This window comes from Meriones unguiculatus, chromosome 18, assembly GCF_030254825.1.
Source record: "Meriones unguiculatus strain TT.TT164.6M chromosome 18, Bangor_MerUng_6.1, whole genome shotgun sequence".
In the NCBI taxonomy this organism is placed as follows: Eukaryota; Metazoa; Chordata; class Mammalia; order Rodentia; family Muridae; genus Meriones; species Meriones unguiculatus.
Genome location: NC_083365.1, coordinates 21,825,436 through 21,839,865, shown reverse-complemented (window position 1 = coordinate 21,839,865; position 14,430 = coordinate 21,825,436). Strand labels below are relative to the sequence as shown.

Sequence of the window (14,430 nt, the reverse complement as noted above, 5' to 3'; positions counted from 1 at the left end):
TAAGTTAAAGTGGGCACCATAAATGATAGTTTGTATTTAAGTGTCTGTTGGCCTTACGAAACCTTTAATTTGGGAGTGATTTTTCCAAAATTATAAACATGGGAGTTTTAATTATGCCTCATTTTTAATTCCCTTTCTAAGTACATTGAAAAAAAAATATATATATATAAAACATTGTTTTAGTTCCTGGCATAATGAACATGGTTTCAAAATGGACTTGGAAATACCTGCATGCAAATAACTTTGTGAAAGTAGTCAGTGGGTTTTCTGGGACAAGTGCTTCGTGCTGCCTCTGTTTTTGTATTTTAAGGAACTGCACCTGGGATTACTTTGGAAAACTGAAATTCTTAAAACGCTGCTACTTTTTGGAGTTGTCTCCCATTTCCATGTCTGCCTTAGATTAATATGTATTGATTTATGGGCATTTGATCAGATATTAGGAAGTCCCGTTAAAACAGAATTTTTTTAGGGGTTTTGGGGGATGAGGAGTTGGTAGGTATTAAACCCAGGGCCTCAATATGTATGATCTTAAGATTTTTTTTTTAAAGCCTTAAGGCATCATACTTGAATGCTGTCTCCTAGAAGTAAAATCAAAGCATCAACATAGAGCCTTCTAGAACCTCTGCCAAGCCTAAGGTTAATGGTACCTGTTTAATATACATCTGTGACTAACTGATATTAACTGTAGTTGCGTTCTCTTTCTGTTAATTTCTTTTTGTGATTAGCAAGCTTAGCATTATTAGTTCTCATGATAGATCATTATTTGGAACTAGTTGATTTAATTAAGGGAGCATGCATTTGAAAAGTTTAGGTATGCGTTATTTACTGTCCTAATAATGTATTTCAGAATAACTATGTAGACTATATTGAGGATGATGAGCAGGTGGATGTTGAGACTATAGAAGAGCTCTCAGAAGAAATTAACATTCCCTATAAGAAGAACACACCACCTCACACCCAATCCTTCAAACAGCCGTAAGTCATAGTAACTGCCTTTGAGTTGTTGTTCGGAAATAGAAACCAGACCAAACACTGTCTAAAAACTCCGGGCTATAGACTCACTCCAGTTATTTTTTTAGGGTCTGTTGGTTTGTTTTCTGTTTTTCTTTTCTCCTATGTATTCTAGGTGAGGCTAGACTGAAATAAGGAAAGAATTTACTTGCTTTGGCCTTTGCTAACAAGTAGTATATAAATATGAGTAATATGCTTTTAGAGACTGGTAACACCTGTTAAGATGCTAGTTTTGGTATGGCAAAAGCGAGTTTGAGGCCAGACTGGTCTATATAGCAAGTTCTAGGCCAACCAGAGCTATATAGTGAGATGCTCTCTAATAAGAAAAATGAAATGCTAGTTTTGATAGTTTATAGATACTTAACCTTGGACAGGTTTATAATTTTTTGAACCAATATTTTGAATCCCCATTTAGAGTATAGGGTAAAGTAGTGTACACATTGTCCATAATAGCTAATAAGAGTTGGTTACTCAACAAAAGTTAGTTCCTTTCTGTTTCATTAAAATGATGAATTTAGTTCTCGTAGTAGCTGAATAGATGATACTCAGGTATGAAATTCTTTGTACCTATTCCACTGATAGGCACAGGCATGTTCTTCGGTGGTGTGTCATTTCACCCCTGTATTAGGAAGCTCTGGAAGAATGGGAATTGGCATGCTAGAGAGACAGGAAGGAAGATGCAACTTTCATGTTGTTTCTTTTGAGACCGTCTCCTGTGTGATTGTTCACACCAGACCTGTGTGCAGGCTCTTTCAGTTGCCTATTAATTAATGTGAGAGAGTTTAAATTCCTTAAAACTTAGTTAGATTTACTAAGTTCAGTAGTATTGTGGACAGGTGGATAGGAACATTCTGTAAATTAAATCCAACAATCTGTAAATTAAACAGCAACAAACAAAAATGTAGTTTAAAAAAGAAGTATTTTCTTTTCTTTAAAAAATAACCATTTTCAACAGTAAGAATTAAAGCTTTCTGGAAATAGTATATTATGCCTTGTGTAGGCTATAAATGCTTAAAAAAATCATTTGACAGTGCATATACATTCTGGCTTTGTAATTCATGAAGTGATTTTTTTTGGTTTATTTTAGTCTTTTGTCTTTTTTAAAAATATTTTTTATTTTAATTTTTATTAATTACACTTTATTTACCTTGTATCTCCCCCGGAGGTGAATTTTGATGTGCTTCAAAGTTCTTATATCTAAAAGTAGTTTGGGGCTGCCTTGGTGGCTCACAACTGTAAACTGTAATCCCAGGACTGGAAAGGCTAAGGCAAGAAGGTCATTCCTAGTTCCAGGCCAGCCAGGGCTGCATAGTAATACTTTTGAAATGTGCAACCATGTATGTATTTCTCATGTAATGTAGTTAACAAGCTGTGCAAAGCTTGAAGAAAATTATATTGAGAGACACTTAAGAATTTACTAAGTAGATACTAATAAAGAGCCAAGAATAACCACAATATACAAAGAGCACAGACTATAAAAGAACAGAAATCAAATTTAAAAGCAGAAGGAGGAGACTGATCTCTGAGTTTGAGGCTAGGTTGAGCTATATAACAAGTTCAGAACAGCCAGGGCTTCACAATGAAGCCCTGCCTATGTATGTATGTATGTATGAATGAATGAATGAATGAGAAAGAAATTTGTAATTTTAGTAACTATTTGGACACTAAAGAGTACTGGTGAATAAATTTTGGCCATTTGTTATACCTTGTAGAAAGGAAACTGGTTATAATTTAGGAAGTTTGGATGGTATAGTTTCATAACAGGTGTGAAATAGATCTAATATTATTGAATTTCAGTAAAACATTAAAACTCCTTTCTTTATCTAGGTGTCATAGCCATATCTCTGCAGATGAAAAAGCTTCTGAAAAGAGCCGAAAGGTATTCAGAAAGTATTTCTTTAATGTAATCATTTAATAAAATTGGTAACATTTCTTTTATGCTTGAAACCTAAGATTTATTACCTTTTTTTTTTCCAGGACTATTTTAAATTCATTAAAATTAAATGGCCTCCTCTTTACAAATATACTTTTTTTTCTTTCCTAATTCTATTCTTCTCAGAAGATGAGGAAATTTGATGGAGTTAAAATGATATAGTTTATGAAAACAGGATAAAATATGGCAGATTTAAGTATCTTTGGGGGTGGTTGTTCATGACAGGCTTCTTTGTGTAACAGTCTGTAGACTAGGCTGGCCTCAAACTCTGAGATTTGCCTGCCTCTGGCTCCTAAGGGCTGGGATTAAAGGAGTGCACCACCACCAGTCAGCTTACTCAGATTTTTAGAATTGTGCAAGAAGGAAGACTATAGATGTTGACAATTATTCTATAAAGCAAAGCGAAAAGATGTAGCATATTCACATTGTAGGAGCCGTAGAAGATTTAGAGCGCTGGCTACAGCAAACAAGTAAATAAACATTCTTACGTTATTACTTAAGAATCAAAAGAGCCACAGACAAGGTAAGAGAGCACCTTGCTAGAGGTTAGAGGTTACGGGCATATTTCCAGTTCATAAGGTTGACGTGTTTATAACTCAATATATGTCAGCAACTTCTTTTTGAGAAATACAGTTTAGGGCTGGAGACTTGGCTCAGCAGTTACGAGCATATACTATTCTTCTGGAAGACTGAAGTTTGGTTCCCAGCAACCATTTGTAACTTGAGCTCCATGGCGGTCTGATGATTCTGACCTCTGTTGGCACCTGCACTCAGGTGTATAAACCCCCACAAAAACACACATGTGGGCATAATTAAAAAATAAAACTTTAAAAAATATTTAAGATAGGTGGTGGTTGGAGCATGCCTTTAATCCTAGACTGGGGAGGCAGAGGCAGGCGGATTTCAGAGCTTGAGGCCAGCATGCTTTACAGATGAGTTCCAGAATAGCCAGCGTTCCACAGAGAAACCCTGTCTTGAAACAGGGTTTGAAACCAACAAAGAAGTGGATAAATAAATGAATGAACAAATTTAAAATTAAAGTAGAATAAATAAGACAAATAAGACTTTAGGATCTGCTGAAAGTCAAGAAAAAAACTCCTGAAATTTTTCTTCTTTCACATGTTCAGTGTATCGTGTGCTCGCCCTCCCCACTACTGCTCCTCTTTTTTCTTTTTTAAGAAAGGGTTGTAGAGAAAGTTTATTTAGAAGAAAGTGGCAGTTGATACTTTCCCAAATTGTCTTACCCATATTAAAATTTTGTGTGTGTGTGGGGGGTGTGCTTGGCAGATGTCAAGGCCGCAGGTGGGATATCTGCTATGTTTTGAAATAGGGTCTCGCACTGAACCTGGAATTCCCTGTTGAAGCAAGGCTGTCCGATGACCTATAAGCCCCCAAATCTGCCTGTCTACAAGTCTCCAATGCTGGAGACACAGAGACATACAAGGAGGAGTGAATCTAAGGGAGAAGGGATGTGGGGGGCGAGTAGAGGAGTGGCGGTAAGGGAAACTGCAGTTGAAAGAGAATGTATATAAAGAATAAAAATTAAAAGTAAAATTAAGACCTTTAAAGAAAAAAAAAGAAAAAAGGGATATATATTTTTTTATGTCCTAAAAACTAATTTTAATGATGACAAATTAAATAAGCTTATCCAGATCTTTCCTTCCTCTAGCTCCAGATGCTTCCTCCTCATTTGAGAATCACCAAAACTTGAGCTGGGAAATAATATGGAAAATAATATTAATTTTAAAATTCATACTGTTGGTGTTGTTTTTTAAATTTTTTTAATTAATTACACTTTATTTACTTTGTATCCCCCCCTCTAGTTCCCTCCTCCCCTCCCAACCCCTTCCTTCCCTCCTTTCTCCACACATGCTCCTCCCCACTGTTGGTGTTATTGAAATGACATTTTGGAAGAAAGATAGCGAAGATGAGCACTTAAGAGGCCATAATAACAATGTAGACAAAGTGTATCTGAGATAGAACAGTATCATTTGGGATGGAGAAAGATGCTGAGGAAACATTCTTTTTGGACAGGCTCCACTAATATCTCCAAAATTGAAAGATGATTGCTGGAGTGATAAACCACAGAAAGAAACAGAAGCCTTTGCATATTACCGTCGGACACATACTGCCAATGAGCGGCGGCGACGTGGTGAAATGAGGGATCTCTTTGAGAAATTGAAGATTACATTGGGATTACTTCATTCTTCCAAAGTTTCTAAAAGTCTCATTCTTACTCGGGTAAGTATTGTGTAAATCACATACAAACGTAAGTTCAATTAAGAGAATCATACATATATTGTGAGAAAGGAAATCTATTGTCACATGAGGGAGATGGAAACAGTTCCTTATACTTAACATTTTGAGTGAAGTTAGTGGTTGATCATGGTAGCTCGTAACCTGGGATGTCGGTGCTTGAAAGGCGCATGATTTTAATTCCGGTTTTGGGTAGGTGGAAGTACCTCGATGCTGGGAGCTCACTGGCCAGTCAGCTTAGCCTGCTTGGTGAGCTCCAGGCCAGTGGAGAGATTGCATCAAAAAGAGAAAGACAGACAGTGCTGAGGAATGGTACAAGCCAGAAACTTACACTAAGTCTGTGTATATTTATATAATAGATAAAAAAAATACATATTTTTATATATATATATATCTTTATATTAGAAAGTTTATCACAGTGCAGAAATGCAGAGCATAGAATAATTTAGTGGGCTGGAGAGATGGTTCAGGGGTTAAGAGCACTGGTTGCTCTTTCAGAGGTCCTGAGTTCAATTCTCAGCACCCACATGATGGCTCAAAATCATCTGTAATGAAATCTGATTTCCTCTTCTGATATGCATGAAGACAGCACTCATATACATATTATGTAAAATGCATGAATAAATGTATCTTGAAAAAATTTAGCACACTTTTTTCCCAGTAGTGATTGAACACAGGGTTTCGTGCATGTGAGGCAAACACTTTATCACCAACCAATTACATCCATAACTTTTAACACACTTCTGAATAGTTGACAGTCATTTAAAAAGAAAATGAAATACTCAAATTAGCACAACTTTCAACTTTACATATAGACCGTCTAAGTTAATATCATTTCATTACTTTGAAGTAGAAATCGGGGATGTATACACAAGGGTTCATATCCCTGTATTGAAATGAAACAGATTTTATAAACATTTTTTAATTTGATTAAAACTTAAGCACAACATGAATATTTTTTTTATTTCCTTGCAGTAGTAGGATGATGATTGATGATAACTCAATGATTATCTTTAGGAGTAATCATTTTGTACATCCCCTAAAAATAAAAGCTAGAAAAGTTAAATACAGTTGGCTTGGGGATACAGCTCAGACATAGAACACTTGCCTAGCATGCACAGTGCCTTAAGGTTCTGTTCCCAGTGCCAGAATCAGTCTATTAATCCATTCCTGAAACACCAGTAGTAGTAGTTTCATAATGTTCTCTAAATGCTAGCTTAAAATATTTTCATTAAAGAAATTGCGTGGGCTCCCTGTACTTTTTTAGAATAAGTGGTTCATTGCCATTACTATTTTTCTTCCAGGCATTCAGTGAAATTCAAGGACTGACAGATCAGGCAGATAAACTGATAGGACAGAAAAATCTCCTGAGTCGAAAACGAAATATTTTAATACGGAAGGTATCGTCTCTTTCAGGTGAGCTATGGAAATACAGCTTTAGCAAGGAGAAATGTTCACTGGGTCTTTGAGAGTCTATTTAAGTTAAGAATTGGCATTGGTTTATAGCAGAGTTAACTTGACTGAGTGGGTCATATCTAATGCATTGTAATCACTCTTTCCTTTCATGATTTCAGGGAATATAGTTAAATCAACTAGATTTCAGCTAACTATTGTGTAGGGTCATACAGAAAGTGATACTTTATTCCCTATCGACCTGTAGGGAAGACAGAAGAAGTGGTCCTGAAGAAGCTAGAGTATATTTATGCAAAACAACAAGCACTAGAGGCACAAAAAAGGAAAAAGAAGATGGGATCAGATGAGTTTGGTGTGTCTCCCAGAATTAGCAAACAGTTGGAAGGATCTTCTACGTCATCTGTAGATCTTGGACAGATGTTCATAAATAACAGGAGGGGGAAACCTTTGATCCTTTCCAGGAAAAGAGACCAGGCTACAGGTAGGAGGGACATCCTTTGCTTTTATTAATGTAAATAAACATCAGTTTATTTTAGTGGACAGAACGTTTTCCCTTGGCTGGAGTTCTCACTAAATAAATTGGGGTGAGTTTTAAGAAAAAACAGAGAACTTAAGTTCTAACTTTTGATTTTTGGCATTACACATACAAATAACGCCTAAGAGCTTAGTATTCTAATGTGTAAGACCTATTTCTGATTGCAGTCTACAGTTACATGTTTTAAATAAGTACATAAATGCCTATGTGAACTCTTGATTTTTGTGAATTTATTATGGATTGAGAAATAAATTGGAACTTCTAAGATCTTTTAAAAATTAAGTTGGGCATGGAGGTATGTGTCTATAGTCTCAGCTACTTGGGAAGCTAACACAGGCAGATTGCTTAAGGCTCAGAATTGAGGTCAGCCTAGGTAACACAGTGAGACTGTTGTTTCTTTTAAAAAGAAATAGTTTTAATTTCTTTGAACTAGTCCAAAGACATTATTCATTGTCTTTATTAAGGAACAAAGTAAACTGAAGTTCTTTCTTACCTTGATTTCTGAAGTAGCTACACTGATTTAATGTTACTTGGCTTGTATCTTAGAGAACGATGCGTTCTTTTTTATTTTTCAGACAGCTCAATGTATGGATCAGAAAAATCTAACTTATATCAATCCAGATGAATTCTAAAATAAGAATTAGTTTTAACATTACAAAGTAATAGAACAGAATTTTAAGAAAAGAATTGAAAGACCATTTACCTGAATTTATAAATGGAAAGAAACTACGGCCTAGAAACTTGAAGGACTTTGTTATAAGTATATGGGACAGGAAGCCTATGAATAGACTTGTGTATGCCTTCATCTAAACTTACATTATACCTTTCAAGTCAGGCTTAGGGCTGCCTCTCTTTGGAGTACACTAACATTAATTGGACATTGGTTTTACTAATTTTTCATTTTCTTTGTAGAAAATGCCTCACCTTCTAACACTCCACACTCTTCTGCCAACCTAGTGATGACTCCACAGGGGCAGTTGCTTACCCTAAAAGGCCCCTTATTCTCAGGACCAGTGGTAGCTGTTTCTCCTGCTCTCTTAGAAGCTGATCTAAAGCCTCAAGTTACAAGCAGTACTATGGCTCAGTCAGGTATGTGGTGTTATCTTCCATGGTTAGTAAAGAAGGGTCCAGTGATGGAGCAAGCATTTAAATCTGATCTGTAATGCTAAGACTTATAGCTAAACTTTAGGCAGAGTGCAGGGAATCTTATGAAAGAAGGGGGAGATAGTAAGACCTGGAGAGGACAGGAGCTCCATAAGGAGAACAACTGAACCAAAAAATCTGGGCACGGGGGATTTCTGAGACTGATACTCCAACTAAGGACCATTCGTGGAGATAACCTAGAACCCCTGCACAGATGTAGGCCATGGCAGTTCAGTGTCCAAATGGATTTCATAGTAATGGGAACAGGGACTGTCTCTGACAGGAACTGATTGGCCTGCTCTTTGATCACCTCCCTCTGAGGGGGAGCAGCCTTACCAGGGCACAGAGGAAGGCAATACAGCCAGTCCTGATGAGACCTGATAGACTAGGATCAGTGAGAAGGGGAGGACAAAGGTGGGGGAGGGACAAAGGTGGAGAAGAGGGAGAGAAGGTGGGATTGGGAAGGGTGGAGGGACAGAGCTACGAAGTGAATAAACTGTAATTAATAAAAATAAAAAGAATTCCATACTTTAAAAAAAAATCTGATCTGTAGTGATTCAGAGCTGTTCTGTTGGCATTTGCTTTGTTAGGAAATGGCCCTCCTAGCTTTATTTGTGGTTTACCTGAGATTAGAAACTGATTTTTGAACTCTAGTGGAATTTCTAAGCAGGGGAAGAATTAAAAGAATGTCAAAGTGAAATGATGTAGAAGGGTCACTGTTTAAGTTCTCGGTGTGGACCATTCATTGCTGTGTTACACTCTGAAGGGCTGTACTCCCATGTTACCAGTCCAGTGCATTGTTGTGAGCACCACTCCTTGTTACAGGACAGTCTAAAGTATTATATTGGTGGTTTGGGTTCTGTGCATCCAGGTATCTGTTACAGTGGGAAGGGTCTTCTCACCAGTTTTAAAATTGTAGCCATTGCAGCAACGGTTCTTGTTTCTGCTTCTGCTTCTGCTGCCAAGTCCACTCTGGAGTGCTCTCCCCACATCCTTCACTCTGGAGCAACCTCCCCTCTCTTTTTTTTCCTCACTGTGCTGATCCTAGAGTTCTGTTTTCCCTTCTAACTAGCAGGTAATTGGGTGAACAAAATCAAAATTTATTTCTGCCTCAGGACAAGAATTATCTTGGTAAGCTGGACTTTTTTGTTGGTGGCCTGTACCATAATCCCACTCAGGAAAAGTAAGGCAAGATTTTTGTGAGTTTGAAGCCAGCCCTGGACTTCATAGGAAAATCCACATTCTGTCTAGACCTTGTGCTGGGACTGTCTTAGTGATGGAATACTTGCCTGGTATAGGCAAGGTTTGATCTCTACCACTGCCCTTCCAATCCAGAAAAGAAAATAATTGTCTTGTGGAGATGTTTCAAAAAATAATAAAAGCAAGTGAAACTATTATTAACTAATAACAAAATGTCTAAGTGTCTTGGCTAGATTTTACTGACTATTGCCATCATTCTGACAAAAGTGGACTAAGATAGGTAGAATGACTGGGGAAGGAGAGAGAGAGAGAAAGAAAAAGATTGTCATTACTGTAAATCTAATGAATTCTCTTTAATTTTTAATTTTCAGAGAATGATGACTTATTTATGATGCCACGAATTGTTAATGTGACATCACTGGCTGCAGAGGAAGATTTGGGAGATATGGGTGGTAGCAAATATGCTCATGAAGTTCCTGATGGCAAGTCACTTGACCACCTGAGAGACATTGTTGGAAATGATTGTAGCTCCTTGAAAGATGCAGATCGAATCTCTTCCAGAGGAAACCATAGAGATGGCAGAATAGCACTGGGTACAACACAAGTATTTTTGGCAAATAAAGATTCTGGGTTTCCACATGTAGTTGACATGTCCAGTATGAAGGCAGCACAGGAGTTTATACCTAAAAAGATTTCTAGGGATATGAGAGGGCGTCGGTATAAGTGGAAAGAATGTGAATTGAGAGGAGAGAGACTGAAGTCAAAGGAATCTCCGTTTCATAAATTAAAAATGAAGGATCTCAAGGACTCAAGCATAGAGATGGAACTAAGAAAAGTAGCCTCAGCTATTGAGGAAGCAGCCCTTGATCCCAGCGAGCTGATGACTAACATGGAAGATGAGGATGACACTGACGAGACACTGACTTCACTGCTCAATGAAATCGCCTTTCTTAATCAGCAACTAAATGATGACTCTGGCCTGGCTGAAATGCCTGGCTCTATGGATACAGAATTCCCAGGGAATTCTCAGCAAGCTTTTATCAGTAAACTTGCTCCTGGGAACAGATCAGCTTTCCAAGTTGGACACTTGGGAACAGGTGTGAAAGAGTTGCCTGATGTCCAAGAGGAGAATGAATCAATCAGCCCCCTCCTCTTGCATTTGGAAGATGATGACTTTTCTGAGAATGAAAAACAACTTGGGGACACAGCCTCTGAGCCAGATGTCCTTAAGATTGTTATTGACTCTGAGATAAAGGATTCTCTTGTTTCCCATAGGAAATCTGGTGATGGAGGGCACAGTACTTCTGGACTCCGTGCACGGACTGAAAATGTATCTTCACCTCCCATCTTACACATGAAGACCAGCCCAGAGAACAGCAACACAGATACTTTGTGGAGGCCTATGCCAAAGTTGGCCCCTTTAGGTTTAAAAGTAGCTAATCCCCCTAGTGATAGCGATGGTCAGAGTCTCAAGGTGATGCCTTCCTTGGCACCTATAGCTGCCAAAGTTGGGTCAGTTGGACACAAAATGAACTTAACAGGGAGTGATCAGGAAGGCCGGGAGAGCAAGGTGATGCCTACATTGGCACCCGTTGTGGCTAAATTGGGCAACTCTGGGGTTCCATCAAACTTTTCAGGGAAATGAACTTGTTCATCCTCATGCAAAAGCCAGGCTATGAGGGAAAGTTGACTTTCACCTCCTTTCTCTGTAGGCATCTGTTTGTCTTATGGAACTATAATCCTAGATTTTGATTATGTGTGGATATTAATAGAGAAAGGGGGTAGGGTGCTGGTCCTGGTGTTTGAAATTTTGATCATGTTCAAAATGTGTTACCTCACTTGTGGTGCTGGGTCCCCTCATCTTCTCTGAGAAGGTGTGATCCCTCTTGCCCAAGGAATTCATAACAAGACTCTGGTTCCATCTGATACTATATTTTTTTTTCCCTGAGAAAATGCTTGAGACTTGGGATTACTATGGACTAAACTGTAGGCGATAGTTGTTAGCTCTAAAATCTAAGAATTGTGATACAGTTGTGTCAAGGGACCTAGAAAGAATTTTCAGTTGTTATTTCAACAGTAGGACATCATAGAGCTGGACATGGTAGTGCACACTTGTAATTCCAGCACTTAGAATGACTACAGCAAGAGGGTTGCAAGTTTGTGTCTGTCCTGGGCTATAAAGGGCACACCACATGTACCACCACACACACACACACACACACACACACACACACACACACACACACACACACACACCTAATTGGGGTGGGAGGGCAAAGGAGGGAAGAATGTTATGGTAGATAGGATGGATACTATGGAATACCAAAGTGGAGGCTTTTTTGTCAGTCGGCAGACTGTTCTTTCATATCCTGAATAGCTGTTTCCTTAGCCTTTCAGTCATAAATTTAAGTTTTCTGGTAAAGTGGGAATATACTTTAACTTTTACTATTAATGTCCTTATTTTGAGAGGCTAAAAAAGAGAGAGTTCTCCCTTACTGTCTTTTTGGGTACTGAAAAGATTATAATGCCAGGGATTTCTACCCTCTATTTGTTTTGTTTTTGTTTTTGTTTTTTTAGAGGTAGACATAGAGGTAGCCCTACCCTTTCCCAAATCATGTCACTCAAGAAACAGCTAAAATGAAAAGCAGTTTCTCCCCTGACCAGAGACCATAGCCAAAATAAAATATGTGGGGCTGGATATCCCAAATGAAACCAGCCTCTGGGTGCTTGAAGGTTTTGTTCACAGTTACCTGCACAGGATATCAAGAAAAGGCGAGTCACAGTAGGCATTCTTTACCAGGGAATTAAGGCAGTATTTGAGTCACAAAATATATTTTTTATCTGCTACCATGGCATCAATGATCTATAGAGCTTTTTCACTCATTAACTGTCAGGATATGAAGGACTGACAACCTGTAAAGATGAAGATATTTATATTTTTGTATAGTTGTTTTCATAGATTTCTCAAAGGATAAAGTTTTCAACCTAGAAGAGATTTGTATTGAGTATAGAAATGTTTCCTATCTAGTTTGTAAATAATCATGGTGCATTTGGAAACTCCTGGGGCAAGAATCACTGTTCTGAAAATGTATAGACTGAGATTTAGCTGCTGCATTTTGCCTTTCTTAAATAATTATATTTTGGAATGTAATCTGTTCTGTCTTCAATGACAGGATTTGCTTGTGTTGTAAAACACTTTAACACAAGTGCTTCCGGTGCCTGGGCTGTGCCTGGGTAATTCTATTTCTTTTACATCCCTGCCTTCTTTATCCCAAGTCCCATTCAGTGTACCTTCAGACCTAGGTTGTGAGACCAACTTTGGAATGAATCTAGCCAGCGAATTATTATTTCCTTGTTTGGTTCCCTTTTTAGATTAACTCTGATCATCATCACGGTGAAATAATGAAAAAACTTCCACTGCAAAGTACAGTGGTAGTAAATTCTTGGTTTTGTGCTGCTTGTCTTCCTGGACAGGTCATCAGCACTTCGCCTTCCCTGTTTACTACAAAAGCCTGATGTAGTAAAGACATTATTCCTCAGCTTCTCCTTTGTCCTTTCTGCCCTCTACCCAACTGACTTTATCCAATGCCTTAGCCAAGGAGTGCAGCACCTGTCGCCCTTGCTAACAGCTGTCCTTGGAGACACTAGTTCTTTAGCCCGGGTATAGCAGTTTCCGGTGGTTTTATTGCCTGTTTCTTTGCCGTGTTTCCTTCTGGCTTCCCAAGGCCCTTCTAGCTTTTGAGAGTCAGACAAGAAACAGACAAAGGAGTGAAAAATCCTCAGGAAAAGAAGGACCATTTTAGCTTCTGAATTCTTTCTTTCTTTCTTTCTTTCTTTCTTTCTTTCTTTCTTTCTTTCTTTCTTGAAAAAAAAACATACGCAAAACAGGTCAGGGTTTATTCTTAATTTGAAGATACTCGGCTGTGTTTATGAAAGATGTACAAAGATAGAAATGAGGTTTGGTTCTAGGTGTTCAGGGAAAGCTGCAGATGTCATTACAAACTCCCAAGATACATTGTTCTTAAGACAGATTTAGGAGCCATCAGGGCTAATTTGAGGAGGGCTTAGTCTTCAGAACAATTTTGTAGTCTTGACAGAAATCCAAAATCTCCCCAAACTTCTACCCTTTAACCTTACATTAGGAGAAACTGTTGATCTATGAAAATTACGTGTATGATTATGAAAGGTGAAGTTAAGTGAAAACATTGGAGGAACCTGGAAAAAAGCTCCCACCCTAACTAAGAAGCATGATCTCAGTAGACCAATAACTCGCCTTTTTATATACCTGTAAATAAATGGAATGTTTTTAAGAATATAATTATGTCAGATTTAGCATTTTCTTTTATATATTAAATATATATCTTTCATTTCTGCTTTTGAAAGTGATTATTTTTTTAGAAATAACAGAAGTTTGGCAGTTGAAAGGCAAGACATGTGAACCTGAAATAAACCAGTTAAACTAATTAAAACAGAACTTGGTGTTGGGATGTTTGTGCCTGATTGAGAATTCGTAATACCCTCAGATTTTTTTGAGAAACGGTGCTGTTGAAGTGACCTTTTAGAGAAGCTTCTTGTCCTTCAAGCTATCAGTGTGCCATTTGGGAAGACCTTGGTGACAAATATTTGCTATTCTATAGTGAAAATGGTTTCATAGTACCACGGTGTGCAAGGCAGCTTATCTGTTACTTTGAAGAACAACAGGACATAAACAATCTATTGGTTAGGGTCAGTAGGTGTTTTTGAAATTTTTCTGTGTGTATTGGGCGTGTGTGCCATGGTGTGCATGTGGAAATCAAAAACAACTTTGTGGAGTCACTTCGCTCCAAGCAGTAATTGAACTCATGTCTAGCATTCCCAAGAAACACTTTAATTCACTGAGCCATCCTGACATCCCTCCTCCCTCCCACTGCCCCGAACACATACCAATACAGAGTTTCTC

At 38.0% G+C, this 14,430-nt stretch overlaps 1 protein-coding gene across 8 annotated transcripts in view; it reads left to right on the top strand.

The window, feature by feature from the left end:
* Mga (MAX dimerization protein MGA) overlaps nt 1–13,347 on the top strand; it is a 92,370-nt gene extending 79,023 nt beyond the window's left edge. For all 8 annotated transcript variants that reach the window (XM_060371620.1, XM_060371619.1, XM_060371618.1 and 5 more), the window contains 7 exons: nt 848–975; nt 2,839–2,890; nt 4,979–5,185; nt 6,505–6,616; nt 6,861–7,094; nt 8,061–8,237; nt 9,863–13,347. In XM_060371620.1, the coding sequence (XP_060227603.1) occupies nt 848–975; nt 2,839–2,890; nt 4,979–5,185; nt 6,505–6,616; nt 6,861–7,094; nt 8,061–8,237; nt 9,863–11,136 (2,184 nt within the window). In that variant the 3' untranslated portion in view covers nt 11,137–13,347. The remainder of the gene's footprint in view (nt 1–847; nt 976–2,838; nt 2,891–4,978; nt 5,186–6,504; nt 6,617–6,860; nt 7,095–8,060; nt 8,238–9,862) is intronic.
* The last annotated feature ends 1,083 nt before the right edge of the window (nt 13,348–14,430 follow it).